General features: G+C 42.6%; 1 protein-coding gene, 1 long non-coding RNA gene and 1 pseudogene across 2 annotated transcripts in view; 2 read left to right on the top strand and 1 right to left on the bottom strand.

Annotated features, from left to right (window-relative positions):
• The first annotated feature begins 12 nt into the window (after nucleotides 1-12).
• LOC137232067 (uncharacterized) lies at nucleotides 13-26,629 on the top strand. The gene is made up of 4 exons (XR_010946858.1): nucleotides 13-257; nucleotides 1,431-1,523; nucleotides 4,787-4,901; nucleotides 26,540-26,629. It is a non-coding gene; the product is annotated as an uncharacterized lncRNA (long non-coding RNA).
• On the top strand, nucleotides 6,558-10,256 carry LOC137233047 (suppressor of cytokine signaling 5-like; annotated as a pseudogene).
• SLC26A8 (solute carrier family 26 member 8) overlaps nucleotides 15,263-26,829 on the bottom strand; it is a 73,349-nt gene continuing 61,782 nt past the window's right edge. Inside the window, 9 exon segments of the mRNA XM_067753193.1 lie at nucleotides 15,263-16,063; nucleotides 16,925-17,109; nucleotides 17,210-17,264; nucleotides 20,552-20,920; nucleotides 24,212-24,343; nucleotides 24,453-24,545; nucleotides 24,932-25,001; nucleotides 25,083-25,189; nucleotides 26,586-26,681. Coding sequence (XP_067609294.1) covers nucleotides 15,650-16,063; nucleotides 16,925-17,109; nucleotides 17,210-17,264; nucleotides 20,552-20,920; nucleotides 24,212-24,343; nucleotides 24,453-24,545; nucleotides 24,932-25,001; nucleotides 25,083-25,189; nucleotides 26,586-26,681 — 1,521 coding nt within the window. The 3' untranslated portion in view covers nucleotides 15,263-15,649.

Raw genomic sequence — 26,829 nt, 5'->3', positions numbered from 1 at the left:
TGTTCCCGAGAAGGGGGGGGCAGTAAAGAATTGGGGGAAGAGGGGTGAAGGAAATAAAGCCGAGGATATACACGCAAGGGGTGTTTGAGGACCGAGCTCGGAAGCCTCGCAGGGTCAGCTTTGTTCTATTTGCCGGGCGGTTGCCCCTGAGGAATGGCGAAGAGCGTGGCACTGAGGGTTCCCTGTGTGCTGAGTCAGAGCTGCGCAGCCAACTGTAATCTGCCTTGTTTTCCTGGTCTGTAAAATGGAATAATCAGGTGTGTCCCAGTGCCTCCGCTGAGTTATTGTGAGGGCCAATTGAGAAACTATATAAAGAAAATGGAGGGGGGGCGGGAATTACAAGTGAGAAAGAAAAGGAGGTGGGAGCAACACAAAAGAAAGACTGGAAGGAAGGAACCTGTGACCCTATCGTCACTTAAAAAGTAAAAACTTTCTCTTAAAATTTCAAATTCAACAGAAGACTGTAAACGAAGGAAGCAGGAGAATAAAAACTTAGTGTTTTCTTATTTTACCACTTTATCTTTTTAGTACAGATAAACACAGTTGTCTTTATAGAATATTTTTATACTTTTCTAAGTGCATTATCTCATTTGATGTTCATGACAGCTTAAAGGCAAGACAGTTATTACTTCCAATACACAAATAAACTAAAACTCGGAGGGGATATGTACTGAGAACCTTGGTGTCCTGACACAGTGATCAGTCATCAAATCCTTCTTGTAAAGCAGGGTTAGAAAAGTTTTTCTGTAAAGGGCCATATAGTAAACCCCAAGAGATCTTGGGGGCCATAAGATCTCTTAACTATTAAGCTCTGCCACTAGAGCTCAAAAGCAGTCATAGAAAATAGGGGCTCTCAGTGTTCAAAAAAAGTCTTATTTATGGTCCCTGAAATTTGAATTTCATGTAATTTTCATGTATCATGAAATATTATTCTTCTGTTGTTCTTTTTTCCACTATTTCAACCATTCTTTGCTCAGGCCTTAGTTTGCCGACCCCTTTGTAAAGTACTGCAGCTGGACTGGGTGGAAGCCTGCAGACCTTTGCCCTTAAAGAAGTTAGACTCCAGTGAGGAAGACAGACAAGTAATTAATTGAGAAGGGAAGATGAAAGTACAATGGTGCTGCACAGGTCAAGCATGGGGCTTGGGTGGGATTTTATTGAGCAAAGTAGGTCATTAAGTCCAGCCAGGGAGGAGGCAGCTTTTGAGTTGGGTCTTGGGAAATGTGTAGGATTTCCAGAGGTGGAGGAGATGTCAGGCTCCTGAATGAGAAAATCAATTGAGCAAAAAGGCACAGACTTGGAAACTTACAGGCAGGGACTGGGGCTGGTAATGACTGAAGAGATGAAGTGGAACATGAGGCTGGAAATGTAGGTTTGCCAAATTTGAAATTGAGTTAATTAATATCTGTTGCATGGAACCCGAATGATAGCATTTCTGGGCATATTGCAAAAGAGGACAGCACCTGTTGGCCAAGGAAAACTGCAACCCAGTTTCCTCCCAATTCTATCCTGGAAAACAAAAGGTGAGTTCGGGCAGACAGTCAAGCCCTGGAGTATGTGGATTCTGCCAGCTCAGGAAAACCACATGGGGTTTAGAAAAGACAGGAGAGAGCTGGTGGCTGAGGGAAAGTCCCAGAATGGGGAAATTAGTGCCTAGCACTTACCAGGTGCTCAAATATTTGTCTAATCAAAGAATAAATGATGTGCAGTTTATGAGAAATGTCTAGATGAGGGAGAGAAGACACTGAGAGGGACAACAGGAGAGCTGTGCTAAAACCCAAATGGGTTAGTGCAGATCCATCAAAAAGGAAATACATCTCTGAGTGACTGTTGATTCTCTCTCTAAGAGCTCACCAGCCATCTGTTTAACAACTCATTTGAGAATTTTTCCAGAGTCAGTGTCAAGTTCACTGGACTGAGTTCCCAGAATTGACTATTTCTCCTTTTTCTTTCATCTGTTTTTCCCCAGTCTCCCAGCATGTTTCAGTTCCTCACACCTTTTCTGTAATTTCTATAATTGTTCATATAAGCTGGTTTGTTTTTTTCCCGTATTCTAAAGCCTATACCTTTTTCTGTGTTTCTCGCTTTAAATGTAACTTTAAAAATCACTTTCCGCCCCCCCCCCCATTTTCACAGGACTTATCCTATTTTGGATTTTCCCCTTCCAGAAGTTATTCTTAAAAGTGGTGGCCATTCTTTGGTATTCATTTTCAATTACATACATACGCCTCTCCCACAACTGTTTTTCTGCAAGTTCTTTTAAAAGTAGGATTATTCAGAGAACATGAGTCGTCATGTTTTTGCTGCTCATGGGCAGTGTCAGAATTTAATTTCTGCAAGATCCCATTCCTTTTGAGCTAACTTATTTTTTCAGGCTGTCCTAGGGTCTTACCTAATGCTTCTTTGGAATTTTTGAAACATAAGCACCTGAAGTGTAGGATACATGTTTCATCACACCCATTCCCTGCCTTGATTACCACAAACTCTCATAATTTTGATCTGAATTAAGTCCAAAGTATCACTTCCCCTCATGGCTTCCTCTATGTCCTGCAAGATGAAATAGGCAACAGAAGAAGAAAGTGAAAATATATTGAATAAGATTCCCAGTAAATGTCTGCATAATTGGAGAACCCCAATAGAAATTTCTCTTGCCTTTGTGATTGTTTTGTGAAGTATATTGGGAAAATATAATTATATTTTAGACTTGAGTCTCAGTAAACATGGCACAGTCAACAGAATAATTGAAGAGAATTGAATAAAGAGATTGAGGTGTGGACAGGATTAAGGGAAACCAACTAGGGATGGTGAAGACTAGCAACAGTGGGAGTCTTTACCACCCTGTAGGCCTGAAGACACAAGGGGTGGAGGTGTTACCAGACCCAATGAGAGTTTGTGTTAGTCTGCTAGGGTTGCTTTAACAAAGTACCACAAACTGGGTGGCTTAAACAATAGAAATGTATTGTCTCAGCCCTGGAGGCTAGAAGGCTGAAACCAAGGCATCAGCAGGGTTGGTTCCTTCTGAGGACTATGAGGGAAGGATTTGTCCTCTTTGCTTGGCTTGTAGGTGACCGCCTTCTCCATGACTCTTCAGGTCATCTTCCCTGTATGTGTGCCTCAATCTATGTTCAAATTTCCCCTTTTCATAAGGACATCAGCCATATTGGATTAGGGCTCATCCTCAAGAGCTCATTTTAACTTGATTACCTCTGTAAAGACCCTATCTCCAAAAGGTCACCTTCTGAGGTTCTGGGGGTTAGGACTCCAATATATCTTTTGAGGACGGGGATACAATTCAACCCATAACAGAGCTGTAGCAGTAAGAAAGGACTGCCTGAATACAGCTGTGCCCTTTGATAGAGGGATATAACCATGGCGCAGCAGGGAAATAAATACCCAACCTCTTTCTCCAGTCATCCTCTCCAGCTAGTGCCTCCCATTGACAAAACTCAACTGGAAGTTAGAAGGCAAAGGTGCCTGGGTGATGCAGTCCATGCAGGCCAGCCTCCCAGGGCACAGAGCAGGGTGGAGAGGTGGAGGGTGAATCTGGAGGGCAAACAAAAGATCCAGCACGGCCTGTCTGGGCAGTCTGTAGGATACACCCAAAGCAGCCAGCACTTTCCAAGCAAGAAGTCAGCCTCTTGGGTTCCCTGATCCCTGGAGAGGCTTGATAACAGAAGTTGCTTGGAGATAAACCGCTTTCTGGCTTTGTTCTATAAAAGCTTATACTTCACAAGGAAATTGTGCTGGAGTGAAGGGTTGAGGGGTGTAGGTGGAGGAGATATAAGAATAAAAGCCTTGGGACTTCCCTGGTGGTCCAGTGGTGAAGAATCCACCTTACAATGCAGGGGACGTGGGTTCGATCCCTGGACAGGGAACTAAGATCCCACATGCCGCGGGACCACTAAGCCCGCGCGCCACAACTGCTGAGCTCGTGTGCCTCAACTAGAGAGCCTGTGTGCCGCAAAAGTACAGAGCCCACGCACCCTGGAGCCTGCACGCCACAACTAGAGAGAGAAAACCGGCACGCCACAACTAGCGAGAAGCCCGTGCACCGCAACAAAAGGGCCCGCGTGCTGCAACAAAAAGATTCCGTATGCCTCAACGAAGATGCCAAGTGCTGCAACTAAGACCCGACCCAGACAAAGATAAATAAAATAAAAAAATAAATAATAAATAAATCTTTAAAAAAATAAAAGAATAAAAGCCTTGGCTTGGTAGGGTGGGAAACTATGCATCATTTTGGATGCTCTGGCCACAGCGTGAAGGTTGGAGGAGGGGAGGAGATTCTCTAGCAATGAGGAGGTTACAGAGATTGATGGTTCTGGAGGCAGGTAGAGCCCTTGCTCTGCTCCCTGGAGGTGCTCTGGGGAGGCAGCAGGGTGTTGCAAACTGACCTGCGCTGATCGTGTCCAACTCTTAGTTCTTCTACCTGGGTAAAGAACTTCTACCAGAGAAGTGTATAGTAATGAGGATTTGTCCGTACCACATCCTCACTCCCGGGATATAAAGAAAACAAGTTTTGACTAAAATCTGCCACACACATTTGTTAACATTCATTAGCAGGCAGGCACAGCACAGCTCTTGTGACTTGTGTATATTCTCTGAGGTCACTCTGTCCTCTTGGAACCTCTGGCCCCAGGTTTAATTTCTCCAGTTTGGCAATCTCGGGGCCAGAGTGAAGACTGTTTAGGAAATACATAAAAATGCGCAACATGGTTTAGACATTTGAGTTCTGATTTCTACCTGCTATGCAATGTCAAATTCATATTTCTTTTCCTTCTTTCAGATACTTTCCACCGGGCCCACCCTCATGACAAACATGTATCAAGTACCCACTGCAGCCCGGGCAGGAGACTAAGGGCTTGGAGAAGCAGAGAAGAAGAAAACATAGCCCTTGCCCTGTAGGACTTAATAGCTAATTCTTTTTTTTTTTTAATTTTTATTGGGGTATAGTTGATTTACAGTGTTGTGATTCAGGTGTGCAGCAAAGTGAATCATTTATACATACACACATATTCGCTAATTCTTACATAGTAATGACTATTTGCTGGATACTGTTACCCCTCATCCCTCAAACAACTCTATGAGATCAGTACCATTATTATCACCTGTGTTTGACAGATGAAGAAGCTGAGGTACAACCAAAGTCACACAAACTAGTAAGAGGCAGAATTTTGAATCTGGGCAGCCGGGCTCTCAAATTCATACCCTTAACCACACACCCTATCATCTGTCTAATTTAGTGGGGGATTATAAATACAGTAGATGCACAAAGTACCACAGGAGCACAAAAAAAGAGGCCCGCTCAGCTCAGGATTTGAGAAGAGCTGAGGCGAGAGGCATCTCCTGAATGAGATGACACGGGGGCAGCATTGGAACACATCAATTATAAATACAGTAGATGCACAAAGTACCACAGGAGCACAAAAAAAGAGGCCCGCTCAGCTCAGGATTTGAGAAGAGCTGAGGAGAGAGGCATCTCCTGAATGAGATGACACGGGGACAGCATTGGAACACATCAAATAGGTGTCAGCTGGGAACAGAAGGGAGGGACGGAACCTGCGGTCAGAGAAGACAGCATGGTATGTGGGGGAACCATAAACAGTGTAGCATCACTGGAGTATAAAATGCAACGGGGAAGGAGGGAGATAGTTTGCTCCACAAATGCTGATTGGGCCCCTTTCATATGGAGGCACTGTGCTTGTTGTTGGGGGTATGGCAGGGACAGAGTTTCTAAGGAAATTGAACTTGAGTTTTCAAACATTTTGCTTCCTTATTCACTAAAATAACTTTTTGAAACTACCCCCATGCAAAACATGCAACAAACTAGGAATAGAAGGGAATTTCCTCAACCTGATAAAGGCTGAGGAAAAACACTCAGCTGTCATTATATTTAATGGTGAAAGAGTGAAAGCTTTCTCCCTAAGATCAGGAACAAGAAAAGGATGTCCACTCTCTCACCACTTCTGTTCAGTCTTGTATTGGATTTTCTAGATAGGGTCACTAGGCAAGAAAATTACATAAAAGCCATACAGATTGCAAAGGAAATTGACACTTTAAAAGTGTTAACATCACAGTTTTGAATGCCATCCAATGGAATTTAAATACAATAGCAATTTGATACCCACCATCATTCATTTTTATATGTAAAAAATAAAAATCACTTTAAGAAATTTTACATTACCCGCTTTTCTCCCTGAACTTGTATTTCTATTTCATTTTACTCTCACAGAAGTTTATCCTCAGGTAATACAATTTTATGCTTAAAAGTCTTGTATTGATCATCCTATCATACTTCTCCACCATACAAATGTGCGTTTATGTTGTAATTTAATTTGTAAAAATGTTTCCTGAGATCATGATCCTCTAAAAGCTTTCTTACCTATCATTATGAGTATTATTATTGCATGATTAATCAAAATAACATATAGGATCATTTTGTGATAGATGAAATTTTATTGCAAATAGACCTCAGTGCAAAGGTAGGTGATTTTCAATAAGCCCTGCCTCATTCTATTCATGTTTGTTTGGTAATAGCTACGAAAACTTGGTCACATAAAGTAAGTACATGGGAATGGAAAGGGTTTGGCACAGGAGTATCATTGTTTTTTTTAAACTCCTTCCAAATGTGCCAAAAATCACGTAGTAATCATCATCAAAATTTATATTAATGACCGTCAACTGACAACTCCAAGAGGTCCTTATTCAGTTTTGTTGAAGGCAGATAACTGGAAACCATCTGACTTGCAAAAAGTCATTAAAGTTACTTACTCTCTCAATCCAAACACCAATATTTCAATATGTTCCTTTGTTTGGACCTTTGAGAGGTTTATACACCCTCTGGCAGTGAACCTGAGAATGACTTTTTGGGGAGGGAAAGGCCTTTTTTGTTTATTTGCTTTGATTGCCCCACTACTCCTTGGAATGACAGTGACTTTTGTTTACTGCTGTATCTCCAGGGCCTACAAGAAAAGTGTCAGATACGTAGTAAGTGCTCAGTGAATTATCTGGGATGTTATGAAAGAATGTAGAAATCATGGGTGGCTGGGTGTATGGGGGGGAAGGGACCAGGGCAGGAGGCAGAGACACAGAGGCACTCAGTGCACTGATTTGATTTTCTCATGTCAAAGGCACCAAGAAGCCACCTTTCCCCAAATTGAAGCAGCACTGAGTAGAGAAAAGGCCTAATCTTTGGCATCTCACCTGGGTTTGAGTTTTGACATTGACACTGAATAGTGGTGACTTTTGGCAAACTCTTGGTCTTAAGAGTCCTACCCTGGGTAAAAAGAATAACTGTCCCTCTCTCAACGAGAGGCTTTGGAGCAAGTAACAAATATGATCATGCCTGTGAAGTACCTGCACCATCGCATGCACTCAGTAAATAGGAATTGTCCTTCATTTGAACCTGCTTTTCCTTTTGGTGACACACCTTTCCCTCTACTAGGCCAGAAATTTGCACTATGGGACTTATTCTGAACGTTCACTGGCACAGATACTAAGCAGTAGACAAGATGGTAGAGTTAGGGGCCTCAGGGGGAATCCAGGGCAGTGGGACCTCCTGTACCTCAGTTTCCTCATCTAGGAAATGGGAGTAATAACAGCCCTACCTCGCAGGGTTGTTGTGCAGAATAATGTGTTAGCTTTTGTGAAGTGCTTAGAACAGAACCTGATACACAGTAAAGGGTTAATAAGTGAGGGCTACCTGGGAGAGAAGGAGCACGCCAGGGTAATAGCGGAGTGGGAGAGTGGGGATCATCTGAGCTGCTGTGTCTCCCACACACCATTTATAAGATGCATCAGGATGTCGCAGGGAGTCAGGCTCTATGGAGGAACGAACACCACTGGGCAAGTTTCAGTGAGTGTAGCAGGTTAAGGGCACCATGCGTATCTGTGGCCAGAAGAACAACATATTTCCTTCACGGCTCCTGCCCCTCCAAAGCCCTGCCTGCTATTGGTCATGAGCTTATAATCAACCAATAAAGTGGGGGAAATATGGAATAACTTCCAATACAGGTGTCAGAATCTCTTCAGCCATGAAGGAGGAAGCTGTAGTGAAAATACAGGCATGAACTCCAACAGATGTTTTGTCTGTCAAAGAGAAAAAATCAGTATAGGAGACAGCTCCTCAGCAACAGAGCAGTCCCTGAAGAGGAAATGTTGCCTTATGACTGGGATTAAGCTCTTCAAAGAATTCTTCAAGGAGAAACCAAAACTGTGCCACTGAAACTCCTCAGATTGTTGAAATAAGCATTGAAATGGATAATAATTCATGTGTCACCCCAGGGACAAGACTTGCAAGAAGAGGTTTCTACTATTGACATGCTCCGTGGGGTAGGAAGAAAAAACATTCCTGTTCTGCAGAGACACAAAGTTCATTGGGTACTGGTAAAAAGCTTGGTGGAGGGAATTCCCTGGTGGTCCAGTGGTTAGGGCTTGGTGCTCCCACTGCCAGGGGCCTGGGTTTGATCCCTGGTTGGGGAACTAAGATCCCACAAGCCACACAGCCAAAAAAAAAAAAAAAAAAAAGTTTGGTGGAACTCGAAGTGGACTTCAAAGGAGAGAGAGGCGAAATGGCATAAACTCTGTACATGACATGAACATCATTTCCAGCAGCACTGTAGGAGACAGAGATTGCAGGATACTGTAGGCTTGTGTTTTCCCATGAGAACTTAAACAAGCGGTCAAAGCTCCTCTTTTCTAATAAAAGAAAAACACGCCTTTCTGAATTAATGCTTGAGAAATGTTCTTTCCCTGCTGTCTCAGATTTAGCCCCTAAATGGCCTTTGATTAAACAGCATATTCCTGTGAGCCCACATTCAACATTTTTTGATACGTTTGATCTATCCTTGGCTTCTACAGAAGCTGAAGAGGATAAGCTTAGAGAGAGAAGGCAGCTTGGTGTTGAAAAAGAGGTTGATCCCCTTCCCGATGCACAAACACATACGTCTGAAGACACTGTACCGGTTAATTTTTTATATAAACTGGAACCAAAGTCAGCTCCTAGAATGACTGAAATAAATCAGAACAATTCTGCAATTTCACAAGCTAATTGTGACTCAGAAGAGGACACAACCCCCCAGTGTTTGCAATCACGCAGGCAAGGGCAACGTCAGGTACCCGGAGACAGCCATGCCCATGTTAGTAGATGGAGAGCTTGGGAAGTCCATAAACAGATTGATTACATACACTGCCTCATGCCCAATTTGCTTCAGATTACAGGCAATCCCTGTCACTGGTGAGTGATGAACCATTACGAAGAAGAGCCGTTTTTTTTTTTTTTTGCGGTATGCGGGCCTCTCACTGTTGTGGCCTCTCCCATTGCAGAGCACAGGCTCCGGACGCGCAGGCTCAGCGGCCATGGCTCACGGGCCCAGCCGCTCTGCGGCATGTGGGATCTTCCTGGACCAGGGCACGAACCCGTGTCCCCTGCATCGGCAGGCGGACTCTCAACCACTGCTCCACCAGGGAAGCTCAGCAGAGCTGTTCTTGAAGAGAAACCTGAAGGCCCATTTTTGATCAGGGACTCTGCAAAGAGTCCTCTTTTCCGTGATCTTCCGACGTGACAACAGATCCCTGCCTGCCCAAATTGAACAGTGGAATCATAACCTTAGTTTTAATACTCATGACCCTTAGACAATTCATTCTTCCACTGTAACAGGACTTTTGTGGAACGCTTTAAAGATCCCAGCTCTTGCATGTTTTTTGGACCATTGCTTACTATATCACTAAATAGGACATTTAGGCCGCAATATAACTGCCATGCAGTCATCTGTAGGTGCACCACATATGATGGTGGTGGGCTCCCTTCCCATCAATGTTACAGGATTTTTTAAAAGAGTGTCATTAAAAACAAAAAGAGTTCGCTGGTTAGAATGAGAACCAGTCAAGGCAAAGTAAACTCTCCCATCCCCAAAGGACATTACCTAGATCTGCTTTTATGTGCGTCAGAGAGTACACCTATAGCAAGCACACATATCAGTGTTAAGCTTCTTCAGTACAGTACGTAAGCTTAGTGTTAGTATCTGTCAGATGTGATCTACTGTTACTTAGATAAACGTGGTGCCTATTGAGACAACAGAGGATAGAGCTACAGGTGTTCAGTAAGGCTACAAAAACATTTAGTTGATTTAGTTAATGGGTTTTTAATGGCTGTAGTAATTGAGCGAGGCAACTCTGGGGCATTTGCTGTGAAGAATTCTATTTCTTACTGAAGAATAAATAATTATTGGATGAGTGTTACAACAGTGTGACTAATGTTTGAAATTACCATTTTTCTAAAAATGTTTTCTATAAACTTTCAAAAGTAGCAATGTTTGTAGTTACTATAAATCAAGCTTTGGAAGTCCCCAAAATAAAGACTGCTTTCCTTTAAGGAAAAAAAAATTGCAATTTTCTGACATGAGGGCATAGTGCATTTCACTTAAGCATTGCTATAGTTTATACTCAGTCTCCTTGTCTGTTTCGTGAAAAGTACTGTTAAGTAAACTGGATTTCTGTCAACTCCCTGGCATTTCCCTTAAATTTATTAAATCTGAAGAAAGGATACTGGAAATAAAGTTGTAGGCCTGGTGCTTCCTAGAGGGCTGAGGCCAGGTGTGGGCATCCAGCAGGGTTCCCAGGTTGTTTATCTCAGTCCTTAAGAACAAGAAATGCATGTTGGGATGGTGGTATTTTAGATTTAATCAAAGCACCCTCTAATTTACTAAAGAAAAAGTACTATAACTTTGGGAGGTAAGAATCCTTCATTACTAAGGCAAAGCCCATGCTTTCTAGTAAAACAAAAGAAACACCCCAGAATGTTAACAGAATTTCTCTAGGGAATGGAAGTACAGGAGATTTCTTTTTTTTCCACCCCACTTTTCTGTATTTTATAATTTTCATTAAAGAGCAAGTATTATTCTTACAATGAGAAGCTGTATTTTAACAAATTTATAAGATAACACAAAATTAATTAAAGCATGAGTCTCCTTTGATTATATTAAGTCCAATATTCAGAGCATTGGATAGAGTTTTTAGAAAGACTTTGTCTCAATTTGGGGGAATAATTAGCCCTATACTAAATGGTGCTCTAGTCTCACCTAACAAAGCATAAAAGTCATACCTGAAGTGATCAAACTGTTTCCAAGTAATTTAACCATTTCCCAGAACAAAACTCAAGATTTTTCTTGGTGCTTACTCAGATGGACACTTGATCCACAGTAGCTGTGGCTCCTCTACTCATCCTTGGTCCGTTGGGAGACTCGTGTTTATCCCACTTAATCTCAATGCCCAGCTCAAATGTCATTTCTTCTCAGTAGTTTTCCCTGACCCACATTCTTTCTAACCCTTCCTGTCATCTGTATTTCTATAGCACTTTACCTCTCATTATTATCACCTTTTCGTTTAGTAAGCATGACACTCTCTCCCCGCATGTTTGTAGCTTGGGAGCTCCTTGAGGGCAGATATCATATTCTATTCATTCTTTTATCATAGTGTGGTGGATTAAAAATGGCCATAAATTATTTTCTCTTCAAGAAGTGGAGTGTATTTGCCCTCACATTGAATCATGGCTGGCCTTGTCACGTACTTTGATCTGTGGAATGTGGCAGGTGACATGCTGCCTTGAGTTGCTGTGTGCAGTCCAGGTACCCTCCCAGAGAGACTGTGTGGAGAGAGATGGCTGCCTGGCCAGCCTCCAGCCCTTGCAGCCATCCCAGCTGAGATGTCGAGACTTGTGAGTAAACCCATCTTCAATTTCTAGCCCCAGGTGAATCTCTAGATGACTGCGGCCTCATGAATGGGCCTAGCTAAACCCAGCCCAGATTGCAGAATAATGAACAAATGCATGACTATTGTTTTAAGCCACTAAATTTTGGGTGGATTGTCCTGCAGTAATAGATTATGGAAACACAGAGTATCTGGGGTATGGTGAGTCTTCCAATAAGTGTTTATTGAATTAAATTTATTTTTGTATTTATTTATTTATTTTGGCTGCACCATGCAGCATGCAGGATCTTAGTTCCCCTAATAGGGATCGAACCTGTGTCTCCTGAATTGGCAGTGTGGGGTCTTAACCACTGGACCACCAGGGAAGTCCCAAATTAAATTTAATTGTAAGAGACTGGATGGGTAAAATTGGTCCAGATGACCCTCATGGTCCTTTTTAGCACTGAGATTCTATAATCTCAAGACCCTTAATGACCTTGGATTATGCCATTACTTCCTTTATTTCTACCTATAAATGAGAGTTGAATCTAGATACAATACAGTTAAGTCCTTGGGCATCTTAGTCCATTTGGGCTGCTATAACAAAATACCATAGACTGGGTGGCTTATAAACAACAGAAATTTATTTCTTACAGTTCTGGAGGCTGGGAAGTCCAAGATCAAAGCGCTGGCAGATTAGATGTCTGGTGAGAACCCACTTTCTGGTTCATAGATGGCTGTCTCCTTGCTGTGTCCTCATATAGTGGAAGGGAGGAGGTTTCTCTCTGAGGCCTCTTTTTTTTTTTTTTTGCAGTACGTGGGCCTCTCACTGTTGTGGCCTCTCCCATTGCGGAGCACAGGCTCCGGACGCGCAGGCTCAGTGGCCATGGCTCACGGGCCCAGCCGCTCCGCGGCATGTGGGATCTTCCCGGACCGGGGCACAAACCCGTGTCCCCTGCATCGGCAGGCGGACTCTCAACCACTGCGCCACCAGGGAAGCCCTCTGAGGCTTCTTTTATAAGGGTACTGATCCCACTAATAATTGTAAGAGTGACCTAATCACCTCCCAAAGGCCCCATCTCCTAATACCATTATCTTGGGGATTAGGATTTCAACATGTGAATTTTGGGTGACACAAATATTTAGACCATAATATTCCATCTCTGGTTCCCCAAACTTCATGTCCTTCTCACATATCATCAACTCAAAGGTCTAAGTCCAAAGTCTCATCTAACTGTCATCTAAATCAGATATGGGTAAGATCAAGTTACAATCCACTGGGCTTTGTGACATTTAATGTATTAATATTTAGAGACAGCACCTAGGGTCACCTATTTTGACCAATCTCTTTTCCAAACCCAGTTTTCTGCAGTTGTATTGACTTCACGTAATTTCTTATATGTGAAAATCATGCCCCATAACCCATTTACTGTAGAACATAAACTACTTTGAGATTTTTTCAGTAATGGAGAAAAATACTCTTTCAGATCTGGCCTATACTAGTTTTTTAGTCTTTAAAATTTTTCTCCAATTTCTTATTAGAGATATAAAATCTGCAATGATGACCACGCAATGAAAAGTGAGCTAACCAATCCAAACCATGGCATTTTGTAAAGTTTGAAATGTCTTAGAATTTCAGGCAATCTGCATTTTGGAAGAAGACTCAGCCTTTCTTTAATGCTGAACTGTTTACAATCAATTGACCATTTTTCTTCATCTTATTATTTCAGGAGGGGATGGATGCTATGGATTTATGAAGAATATGCTTTAAAGATAGGCTATAGTCCAAGCATCAGGTTGGTCTTTCTGAGGTCATGCATGAAAATCAAGATTTAGCTATGTTGCAGTTGTAACAGAAAGGTCCGAAGTCTAAACTCTACCAGACTCTCAGAAGCCATTGGTTCTGTGTTTAAATACCTTCCTCTGATGGAAATGTGGGAATGGAAGGGAGCTGGAGTGAGAGGGCGGCAGCCCACAGAAACGGCTCTCTGTGCACTTCCTAGTCTCCTGTTTTAAATGTGAAATGTTTTCTTGGTTTTGAAACACTTCTGTGCTTGTTCCTGCCACCCTGACAGCCTGGTTTGAACCAGTTTCTGGTTGAGACCTTGGTGCCATGGTAATCACCCTTAGGCTCCATCTGGCTGTGTCCCTGGGTGCCCAGCTTCTGTACTTACCCATGGTTACCACTCTTGGTCCCCCATTTGGTTCTGCCCTCCTAGCAGTCATTGGAACCTACTTTCAGTCTAGCTCTTTCTCATCCTTCAGATGCAAGGTCATTGTCATTACCATAGGAAGAGTTTCCTTGACACCCAAGATAGGTTCAGGTCCTCCTGATGTATGCCCTCTTTGTTTCCTGTATTTTACCGTCAAGGTACTTATCACAATTTATAATTATCTTTGTCATCTATTCTGCTTATTTTTGTGTCTTCAGCACCTGGGACAGTGGCTGGCACATAGTAGGAGTTCAATAAATGTGTTGAGTAAACATGAACAAATGAAGCTTGTAACTTGGGCCCCCCACCTCTTTTAGGGTACAATTGTATATGACCTTGGGCTAGCTACAAAACTTATGTCTCACTTTATGCATGTGTAAAGTAGGGAGGGATAATATTGTTTTATTTACCCCACAGTTTGGGGTGCTGTGTATATAGCAGATGCTTAGTAAATGTTTGTAGAATGAATAAATGCACCTGTTATCTCTGTGATAAGAGACACTTATTTTAAGAAGTATTTCTTTCATCTAACAGGTGAGAGAAGTTGATTTTCTAAGCAAGGGGAATCTTGTTTACTGAGTGGGAAATAAAATTCAGTATTCCCAATGCCTTTGCCCAGGGGTTTATATTTCTGTTCAGGTTGTACCTTAATACTAGATTTTTTTTAATGGAGGAGGGGAAATTTTTTTAAATTTTTAAAACTTTTTTTAAATGTGGACCAAACTAGTGATTTGATTGACTTTTCCAATTCCTAAGGGGTTGGTGTCTGTCACAGATTTTAACTGTTTGGTCCACCAAGAGTACAGATCCTAGATTGCCTGGATCTTAAAAACCTATAAGAAAGAAGCAACAGTGAATGTGAATGTGAATGTGAAGACCAGGGGGAGTTCTATAGAGCTAACATTCTCATTGGATGGTACAGCTTATTGGCCTTCTGAAACACTGTCAGGATAAGGTCCTGACCTTGGAGTGACGGCAAAAGTGCTTTTAGCCTAACAGTTCTTTGTATTACAAGCCTTCACAGGCTGGCCTAACTTTTTTTTTTTTTTTTTTTGCCGCACTGCACGACATTTGGGATCTCAGTTCCCCGACCAGGGATCAAACCCGCACCCCCTGCACTGGAAGCGCAAAGTCTTAACCACTGGACCACCAGGGAAGTCCCAGCCTGGCCTAACTTAACCTATTTACCCCCTATTTCCCACTGCAGCAGTGCAGTGAAGATAACATATAAAGTACAAATGCTACGCAGTTTTTCTTTTTCATGCTCATCTCTTCCCCACTGTATCTACCTACTTCTGGGATTTCTTCCACCTGATAGTTCCTTCGGCATACAGAATACAGAAAAGGTAGAAGATGCAGGAAGGGTCCAAATGTAACTAGAGTTATGTATTTTATTTGAGCCTCATCTCTTTAGAGAAAGGGGAACACAGATGAGAGGAATAAGTTAGAGATGGTCTTAAAAAAAAAAAAGCACAGAGGTGAGGGGTGTGAAGAAGGAAATCCTTCAGTGGAACATCTGCTGAAGGTGAAACGAAGTGAACCTGGATAAGGAATTCAGAGATAATTCTTGGTGTTTAGTATTGTGATCTGGGAGTGAGATCCCAGCGCTGAGGAAGGAGGAAGGCCAACAGATGGAGGAGTTCCAAAGCAAGTACTGCTAGTTTGTAACTAGCCTGCATCTCCAGACCAAGTGGCCCCATTTGGGTGGGGAGGATTTGCTGAGGGAATCTGACCCCTTATTCCTAGCTCATCTACAAGGTATCCTCACTGGCGTTGCTCTGGGATGTAAGTGAATTCATAAGCTGATGCCTACTCTCTACTGACTGTGTCTGAGGCTGAGTCTGAGGTGGGGACTGGGGAGTTATAAACTGATACAGAGGCTAGTACTGCTGCTGAGAGCTTGGCCTGGATGTGGACTCAGGCTTGGTCTCTGTCTCTGGATCCAGCTCAGATTCAGGCTCCAGCTCTGACTCAGGCTCCATCTCGTGATCCAGGTCTAGGTCTGGATCTAGCCCAGTCTCTTGTTCTGACTCCTGCATGGGATACAGATCAAAGTCTAGCTCTGATTCCTCCTCTGTTATTGGGTCCTGGAGTATGAAGGCTGGACTTTTACTTCTGGGGGCTTCTATAAGACGGCTACTCATTTTATGTTTTGATTCTTCTTTCTGAAATACACACAATTAGATGGGTTAAAACTTCCCAATTAGATTTAATTTTTGAACAGTCAAGGAATTTCAGAATACAGTAGGACTTAAGGTACCAGAAAGCATGGGTTCCTGGCAAAGTAGAAAATATTTCTGGCCTAAATTTGCTTTTCATCTTCTTTGCACCCTCTGGTTCCTCAGTTACTTACCATGCTTCAGGCTCAATCAATCCATAACTTCCAATTTCTCTAGTTTTTGTAGCCAGCCTGGATTTCATGGTCAACCATTTAAATAACAATGGTCTGGTCAGCATTCCTGGACATATTGTCTTCTTGATTTTACTTGTCTTTCCAACCCCCTAATGTAATCCTCAGCAGGCCCTTCATGAACTGGCCTCCTGCTATCTTCTTTAGCTTTATCTCTGTCTATAGTCCCCACCTTTTGCTCTAGCCATAGAGTTAGACTGGCAGATCTTTACGTCTGCTAGTTCATCAGTTTTATTATCCATCCCAAGGATGGTGGTGGGGGGGGATTCTAAAGGGATAGCTAAGGGAGATATTTAAAATATTTATTAATTGGTATGGCACTGGCACTAACCAAGCCTGCTGTAAAAAGATCCTTGAGTCCTCTGCTGGGTTGGGTAACCCCTCTTCAGTTGGGAAAGGATCCTGAATGACACCCAGATGCCATGGCAGTGTGGGAACCTGGGACTCAGGTTTATTGCTATTTACCAACTGGTAAGGGAACCTTTCAACATTTCAAATTCTGGGACAGCCACACTCAAAAACCTTTCCTGGACGTTGCTCATCTCTATCTGATTAGGTGTCTCCTCCCACCTCACCACCATACCACTCCCCACCCCGATGCTTCACATCATCCAACCTTGTCTGTTTCTGAGTAGGCTCCTTGTATCACTGTCTCCAATTCATCCACATTTAACTCGGAGGACTCTGGCAACCTCCTTGACAAAGCAAATAGCACAGCATCATGGAGGGTGAGGAACAGCTGGGCCTTGGTGATGCCAGTGTCAAAGAAATCATTCTTCTCAAGTGCCCTGATCACAGAAGCTACAAACCAAACCGGGAACACACACAGGGTCAGACATCTGGGGAGGAGAGGATCCAGGATACAAAACACAGCCCTCTTCATAAGATGAAAGATACTCACAGTGACACCCTGCAATGAGCACCAAGATGTTTGCGTTTTGGAAAGCACTGAACATCTGTGGGGAGAGAGTAAGCCAGTTTTAGAGATCTTCACACTCAGTAGAGGAAAGGGCCTTTTAATTAGCTGAGTTTTAAAACTGCTTTGGTCATTCACTTGTCTGGGGTATATGTACCTTTGCATCCCCACCCCATTCAGCTCTGTAAACATTTGATGAGTGAACTGCTTTATGCCAGGAAATGCCTAAAGTGCCAGAATACAAAAGAGAATCAGATGGTCTTGGGTGGGGAGTGAGAGGGAGGGTTGCCCATGGCCTTAAGTGGGGAAACAGTTCACATAAAGAGATAAATGTTCACATGAGGACAGTGCTAGGATAGACACAGGCACAGGTGTGATGGGGACACACTGGATGGGCCTCATGAACAATTATACCTTGGTATTATTGCTTAGTGTTTGCACGTGACCTCCTTCTCTCTGGAGTCCACTAAGCAGAGGTGGCAAAATGTGGCCCAGAGATGGTCAAGTGATATAGTTGGGAAAGGTATTCAGGAACCCTGAGGATCATATTCAGTGCTGCTCTGCAAAGTTGTATTTGAATTTAGTAAAACATCAGACACTGACCCCAAGTATATACTTCAGCCTATATATATATATATATATATATACACACACACATATATATATATATATATATATATATATATATATATATATATATATATATATATATATATGCTCTGGAGCTATAAATCTTAACGTTCAATTCAAAAGAAGTCACCATTCACCTTAATACTCTAAGACTCAACAGGTTCCAAACCTGGGCACTAAGTTGGAATGTCAAAAGAAACAAAACAGACAGACTCTACTTCTTTCACTACCAAGGGGAAACAAGAAAGTCATTCTTGATCATACAGTAAATCATAAAGTTATTTGGTAAAGAGCCACTATAGACACACTCTAAATGACAAGCAATGGGAGACAGAAATATCGTGAATTAAGAAGAAGCTTAAATGGAGTGGTTGTCTCTAATAAGAACAACTACTGGGATTTTTCTTAGTGGGTTCAAGTTTTCAATTATAAAGTAAACAAAACATAATGACTTCCTCCAACAAGGCGGGATACAACAAAGCAAACAGCACAGCGTCGTGGAGGGTGAGGAACAGCTGGGCCTTGGTGATGCCGGTGTCAAAGAAATCATTCTTCTCAAATGCTCTGGCCACAGAAGCTACAAACCAAACCCGAACACACACAGAGCCAGACACCTGGGGGGAAACCTGCCTTTTTAAAGTGTGAGGGTGTACCGTGGATCTCTGAAGCCTGCAAAGTTAAGGTGCCGGACATTGCCTCAATGATGGGGCTGGAGCAGAAAGTCATCAACGTAGGCCAGGTTGATGGAAGGGTTATGCCACGGACCAGAACATATGGTGCCTCCAAAAAATGGAAGACAAGAGGAGAGAGGAAAGGATGGCCCAATTATACTACAGAACAGGGGGAAGAGTGATATAATGTCAGAGGCTTTAAGTTGCAGTGCCGGGCAGGCCCCTTCCTAGCTGCGAGCACAGGACTCTTAGGGGGAAATATGGCTTGTCTCTCGGGGCTGTTGTGAGAACTAAACGAGATAGTGTATATAAATGTGCTCAACTCAGTGTGGCACGTAAGAGGCATTCGATAGTGTAGTCAATGAAATCTAAAACTACAGCTACAGTGGAAGACGGGGAGAAGAGAACACAGCCCAGTAGTACAACCTAAGATGGAAGAGTCCCAAAGATAAGACATTATCAAGTATATTTGAGCCTGCAAATGGAGAGGGGGTGGGGTGTTGGTGGGGAGAGGGTCTCATGGATGGGAAAGACCTTAATGTAAATCTCTTCTAAGCCTCTCATTTTATAGATGAGGAAACCAAGTGCAATTTATTAAGTTACCTGGGGTCTGATGGACAGTGAGTGGTAGTAAAGCCAGGACAAAGCACACATCCACAGACCACCAATCAGAGTTCTTTCTGCTATGACAAGCTTCCTATTGCCTTAGACCAAAGAGGAGCTGGACTCACTTAAGACAGAATCATCTTCACTTAGGAATAAGACATAGGATAAAATATTTATAAATATTTTGTTAAAATGGAATCTGAGGATACAAGAAGGAAAGTCAGCCAAAGGAGCATATCTCAAAAAAAGGTGGGGGGGTGGGGGACGGACAGTGGTTAAGAATCACCTGCCAATGCAGGGGACATGGGTTCAAGCCCTGGTCCGGGAAGATCTCACATGCCACTGAGCAACTAAGGCCGTGCGCCGTAACTACTGGGCCTGCGCTCTAGAGCCTGTGCCACAACTACTGAAGCCCGCGCGCCTAGAGCCCGTGCTCCGCAACAAGAGAAGCCACTGCAATGAGAAGCCCACGCACCACAACGAAGAGTAGCCCCTGCTCACCGCAGCTAGAGAAAGCCCGCACGCAGCAACAAAGACCCAACACCATCAAAAATAAATTAATTAAATAAATTTAAAAAAAAATGTGGGTGCAGTTAGAGCCAGGAAGCGAGTGGGTTCAGGATGTGTAAACCTGAGCCATCGCCAACAGGAGCAAGAGTGAGATAGAGGACTAAAAACTGAGATAAGCTGGCTCGAAAAAAAAGACACTGAGACATTAAATATGTCTTTAATGTCTCATACTTATGAGACATTAAACAATAAAGCCAATATGGTTAGTTGTGCACCTAAACTTCCATATTGTACAAGAAGGAGAGAAATGAAATCTGTCTGAGAAACCAGAAAGTGGGAGAGAAGCCAGGACTTAGGGAACATAGCTTTGAAGGAAAAATCTTTCCTGCCCTTTTCACCCAAAGATGCAGGCAATGAAGAAGGAACTGGGGAAGATCCTTACAGGTACCGGACCAGGCAGCCCCATGCTTGAGGTGTCATTTCATCACAACTTCTTCAAACCTGAGTGCCTTTTAGAGCAGCTGAATAGTGGAGAATTCCTTGTGAACTTTCTTCTGTAGCATTTGAACCTATTCCTTGACATTTTTTGTAGCTAACTCCCAGGATACGCTGGGAGTTGCTGGGTGTGGCACAGATTGCTGTTTCAATGGTGTTAAGAGTTTCTTATCTTTCAGTCCTTGAGAAATAATATGCCATGGTTAGGGAACCAACCCTAGTTTAGTAAATCAGAGTTGCTTCATTTTCTTTTTATTCTGGTTGACCTTAAACTGTCTTTGGTGCTCAAGTTCCTAGTGGCCTAGGAGTCACAGAGCAGCTAACCAGTGACTAACAGGATTCAATCAGGATCAGGGCTGGGATGGTGGTGGTAGGAGGGGATCAGGGTTCTTGTGAAAACCTCCTTAGTACTTACCTGTCTTAGTACGACCAAAGCCTGTGTATCCACAAGATGTACCATGGAGAAGTCCAGGATGATGGTGTGGATGCTGGGTAGAAGAGATGAAGTCGAGTAAGGCAGGAGTGTTCTACCCCCAACCTGAGTTTCAGAAGCATCAGGGAGTGTGATCGACATGCTCCTAGAGGGGTCATCAGAAAGCCAAACTTTCTCCACCTCCTTGTAGTTTGGATTTCTCTGGGATGTGGAAGATGTTATGTACGGTACTTGGTCATCGGACATAGTCTGGCTTGTGTCTATGATTTTGAAACGTGAGCAGCGGACCAGGTTAATGGAGGACGACGAGTCGAGGTCCCTTTTACTTTCAAATCGTTCTGTGTAAACAACCTGGGATGACAGAGTTAGGGGAGGACTATGATAAGACTCAAACAAGCCTGGAAGCATTTGCAACTATGCTGTTTCTATCTACTAACTCACTTCCCTCTCTCTTGGAAAACTCCGCAGACTATGCATTATACCTTTTTTCCTTAGATATCTCACCGTCGCTTCCAGCTTGTGACTAAAACCACGTTCATCTTTCCTGATCCTCACCACTCAGAGCCACCCCTCCCAACTTCCTCACGCGCGTCAGTGACGTTATCATTGTCTTAGTGAGCCAGACTTTAAATCGTCTTTGATTTATTCCTTTCCCTCATCCCTGGATTCTAATTAGTCTCCCGCACCTACTAGAACTTTGAAGTATTTCTTCCATCAGTCCCTTTTCTCAACACCTCCTTCTTTTATCAATGAAACTGTCTTCTGTCACAGTTCCTTAAGGAGACAAAAGGTACTTGAGTGTGGCTGTCTTTACCTTTCACTCCTTTCATGCTCCTAACAGGCCTATGTCGCTTAAGGACAGGACCAAGCACCGGGAATACAATGGCATGAAAGATGTGAATGCTGACTCTGCAGTCACAGGGACCAGATTCTACCTGGGGAGAGGGCACGTGTCCATTTAAAGGATGAATAACAACCTAAATGGACAAGAACTGTAAGGCATGTGGGAAAATGAAGAGTTCATTTGCTAGAGTGGTATACTTTGGGGTGATGTTTCTTTAAGAAAAATCTGTTGTTCTAATAATGTTGCTTGTGAACAACAAGCAACATTGTTGCTTGTTGCTTTTCTATTTAAAAATAGAAAAAAAAAGTAAAGATTAAAACTAACAAGGTAGTATATATTGTATTGCTAAAAAAAAAAGTGGTGTGGACGAATGATAATATTACAGTTCAAAGGAGAGAGGTGCTCCCCAAGCCTTGACAGTCACTGAGGCCAGGCCTTTGGGGGACAGCTGAGCACTGGCTCAGTGTTGGGGAGATACAAGGTCCTTCAGGCAGAAGAAACCTCTGAGAGCCTCCCCTTTCTCTCTGTCTACTCTATACTCTTTCAAGAGCTTTCACAATCCACTCCCGCCGGGTCTGCCTGAACTTACTGCCCAGGCCAAGCCTCTTACTCTGAGGATCCCATGCTTATTTCTACCTCAGTGTCTTTGTCCAAGCCTATTCATGGACTGGGAGTCCTTCTTTTTCCTACCTGACGTAAATCCAAATTTCTCTCTCCTGCCCAGCTTAAGTCCATTACTACCGTGAAGTTTCCCTGCCTTTTTGAGTTCATGCCAATCTCTTTAGCTGAAGTCTTAGAGTGGTTAGAATATAAACACACGATTTAGAACATAACAATACTGCATGGTATGGTTTACCATCTTATTTCATCAGTTTTAAGATGCACCATTACTTTTTGTACTGTCAAGAAACAAACAAAACACTGCAAATTAAACTATAATAATGCCATCAATTGTACAATGCATCTAAATTTCAGAGATGTGAAAAAAATGTATATTTTTGGATGGATAAATACAATAATAGCCTTAAATGCCACATTAATAGAGAGCTGTTTCCCCAGTTTGATTTTTCTTTTTTTTTTTTTTTTTGGCCGCACTGCACAGCTTGTGGGATCTTAGTTCCCTGACCAGGGATTGAACCCAGGCCCACAGCAGTGAAAGCACCAAGTCTTAACCACTGGACTGCCAGAAAATCCTCCCCAGTTTGAATTAAAATTCCATAAATTGCTTCAAAATAATCCTGTGATTTTGAGGGGCTGTAAGTGGGTAGGGATATAGATGAAATAAGATTGAATACGAGGTGATAAATCTTAAAGTAGATGGTGAGTACATAGAGGCTCATTATACTTGTCTCTACTCTTGTATATGTTCAAATTTTTCCATGAAAAAATTTAAAAAAAAAAAAGAACAACCTGGATGAACCTTGAGGATATTATGCTATGTGAGATAAGCCAATTGCAAAAAGACAAATACTGTATGATTCCACTTATATGAGGCATCTGGAAGAGTCAAAGTCACAGAAACAGAAAGTATAATAGTGGTTGCCAGGGGCTGGGAGGAGGAGGAAATGGGGAGTTGTTTAATGGGTCAGAGTTCCAGTTTTGCGAGATAAAAAAGTTCTGGAGGTAGATGGTCGTAATGATTGCACGACAATGTGAATATATTTAACACTATTGAACTGTACACTTAAAAATGGTTAAGATGATAGATTTTATGTTATGCATTTTATACCACAATTAAAGAGAAAAAGAAAAAAGAACTACCTGGAGACAGAGGCCCCTAAAAATTTATTTTCCTTTTTCATAGTGTCATAGTTCTGGGCACACAGTATGAGATCAATAAATACTACATCATATTATACTCTAAAATGTATTTTCTGATGTCCTGTAAATACTCTCTATAATATTCAGTGCAGTGTGGATACAAAATAAAAATTAGAGATAGTGTTAGTTCTAGTAGTAGAGCAGTCCTCTTGGCAGGGAAGTTGGTATTTTCCAGGAGCTCAGTAGAACCTATGCTCCATTCGAGTGTATGGCAATGAGAGTGAGTGCTTGGTATTGTAGGTGATGAGGGGGATGGGAGGTGTTCTTGTGTGTGTGTGTAGATAGAGCTGCTCCTCCAGGGTGTTTGTGTGGATGAAAGGCCTTGAAGCTGGAAATGAACAGCCCTGCCCTGGGGAAAGGGAATATTTAGACCAAATCTGAGTTGGAAATTAATGAGCGCTACAACTCATCTGCTAAAATAGTCTTCAGATGCTGTAAAATCCCCATGTCTGCTTATCTGCCCTCCACCCCACATCATCATTTCCCGGGTCACAGGCAGACATCAGGAGACTCTGACAGATCCTTGGGAACCCCAGCCACCTTGACCCTGCCTGCCCTTGGCCCTGCTGCAGTTAGAAAACAATCTTTAAGTCACCTGTTTTCAGAAATAGATAGCCAGGGAGCTAAGATAAAAGTCAAGGAAACAGGGACAACCAGGGAACTACTGACAACGTCAACAGGCAGACTGTACTCTGTGCTCAGATAAGTTGCTGACCATTGAGAAGGGAATCAGGAGTCAGGACATCTCCCCCTGCCTCCTACTTTCAGGGCAAGATCTGAACCTGAAAGGGAACCCGTGTCTCCATTTCTGAGTAGAAATCTTTGATTTCCAATTACTCATGGTTCGTCTAAGAGTTAAAATCCCTGAGGGGGTTTAGATTTTCTTTTCTTTTCTTCCTTTTTTTAAAAAAACTACTAGTGCACTTCTTTTTTATAAAATGTGGAGAAAAATGCAGAAAAGAAGACATGTTTCTAACCCTGGGCGGTGGCTCCGGTTCATCACAGTTGCAGAAACACCAACAAAGCTTTCCTTGCTGGGGGCCATCTTCATTTTGATTAAACAGGCTGTAAATTTCTTCTTCTGTAAGAGGCACCTTTACCATTTCAACCTGAAAGACATATGAGGGGGTCTCATACGGATGGTGAGTGGGGGAGGGGAGAATACTCGGGGAAGGGGAGGGGAGCAGGTAGAGAGAGGCTGGGGAGGAAAGCCTTCACCCCCTCTAACAGCTTGCGCTTTAGGTAGTGAACATTGACAAATGTAATGGAGTTGCAGCACTGGAAGATCTTCACCCCTGGAATGTTTGTAACCTGCAAGACAAATAAATGTAAACTTGAGGGAAATATTTCAGCTCTTTTATGGAGTAAGAAAAAATAATCCTTAGAACCTCCTGGAGAATCTGTATTCTTTATAAGAAGCAAGATCTAGCAAATTCCTTCCTCCCATTTTCATCATGTGCTTTTCCTGCTTTCTTCTTTTCCCCTCCATTTCCTCATACCTCTCTTTTCCTTGGCCTTCCTCCCCCAAAGTACATTTTAAAATTATCCTTAACTGGCTGCATCTCTTTCCCCACCTTTGTAAATGCATATCTGCAGTGCAGCAGACAGGAGCAAAGGGGTTTTGTAGGAAAACTAGGCAGCAGGCCTGGTCCACCCCATCCTTTGGGCAAAGGAGTGGGACTGATCTGGATTCTTACCTCCTGATAGTCATGGAAGCTTCTATAAATATTGGTGTTAGGGATCTGACCCAGGAGGAGAATCTTAGTTCTGAAAGTAAATGCATTTGCCTTTAGCTCACAGTTGCCTTACCTTGCCATGGCCCACCTCCTATTACCTGAGACAAAGTACCTGTGTGACTGAACAGTGATGATGAAGAAGGTAAAAGCTACTGAAACAAGTAATCCCATGTCCAGTCCCAGTAAAATTGCAGATATGAACGTCACCATCCAAATGAGCTTATGGAAAAGAGGAAGAAGGGAAAAGGAAGACCGTGATAACAAGCAGAATTGAGAAAATCACAAGTCCTCTATCTCAACTCACCTTTACCCTTTCTCTCCCAACACCTAGGATTTAGAGAACAAATTCCACAGCCATATGAACTGATACCATCACAAATGATTGGGTCCAAGGGCTACCTAGCAATTCTTTTATGCATCCTTGGTCACTTCTCTCTTTAATTCTCTCTTAAAACTTCAGTTTCCTCGTGTGAAAAATAGGAATAATAGTATCTAATTTATAGAATTTATTGAGATTAGAAATATTATTTGTAAAGCAACCCAGAACACTCACCAAATTAGTGGTTGCTATTTTAAGAGCTATGATAGTTATTGGGAATCTCTTCAAGTTCCTATCCCACCACCTTCTCCATCACTCTCAGCAGGTGATGTTGACTTTATTTTCACAAAGAAGATAGGCTGAGGGGGGAGGGATAAATTGGAAGACTGGGATTGACATATACACACTACTATATACAAAATAGATAACTAATAAGAACCTGCTGTAGCACAGGGAACTCTACTCAATACTCTGTAATGGCCTATATGGGAGAAGAATCTTAAAAAGAGTGGATATATGTATAACTGATTCACTTTGCTGTATACCCGAAACTAACACAACATTGTAAATCAATAATACTCTAATAAAAATTAAAAAAAGAAGATAGGCTGAAACTCCCTTAAGTATTTACTTCCCCCTCCACCTACCACTTGTTAGTATCTGCACTCAACCTTCCCCCGTTCTCTCCAGGTCTCTTGGAAGGGCTATCCCTCCTCCTAAGACTAGAAGCTCTACCTGTGCACTGGACCACATTCCCCTCTTAACTTTTCAGGGACCTGCATTCCAAAATGATCCCTCTTCCTATCTCTTTGCCTCTTCTGGGTGCTTCTCCTCTCATTGTATCATATCCCCCATCTTTTATTTCTTGCTGTCTCCCCTTTATGTCCTCTAGTTTTGTGCTCTAGAGAGAAGGAGAGTGCTCCATCAGTTACTCCTCCTGGAAAGACACCTCCTTCTCTTGTTAGAATTTGTGTCTCCCATCCTGGAATGTATTTCTATTAACTGGATTAAAAGTCATTCAAATACGTGATGTATGATAAACCCTTTTTACTAGATCTGTATGTAACTGCAGCTACTTAATTAATTGCATTTTATTTAACTTTGCATAGTTGGAACGGGTATTTCCATGCACCAATAACCTTGACTCCCTGTTTAAAGCAAAAGTAGAGTACTAGGCATCAGAGAGTACTAGGCATCTGCCAGTGCCTTCCGGTTGATCTCTTTCGTTTGTTCTCTTCCCCTCTCTTCAGGCTTCCCCTCCGTCCTTCCCACCCCACCCAGGACATCTACACTCACACAGTCATATTGGTTCTGCCTCCACAGATTGGGTAAGTTGTAAATGGTTTCAAGGTAGGGTAGGACATTGCTCAGAATAATACCAGCCAGCACAGCCTGTGGGGAAAAGATAAACACTACTTCATTTTCCTTTCTGGGGTAAAACTCCCGAATTTCCACAAAGGTACCACAGAGAGTTAGGCAGCCTTGCCACTCAGAGATATTATGCACTGATATTTCATAAAAATACCAGGTCCATGCTTTG

The sequence above is a fragment of the Pseudorca crassidens genome, chromosome 10 (genome assembly GCF_039906515.1).
Source record: "Pseudorca crassidens isolate mPseCra1 chromosome 10, mPseCra1.hap1, whole genome shotgun sequence".
NCBI classification, from domain to species: Eukaryota; Metazoa; Chordata; class Mammalia; order Artiodactyla; family Delphinidae; genus Pseudorca; species Pseudorca crassidens.
The sequence above is the reverse complement of the archived record's forward strand: the minus strand, read 5'-3'. Positions and strand labels throughout refer to the sequence as shown.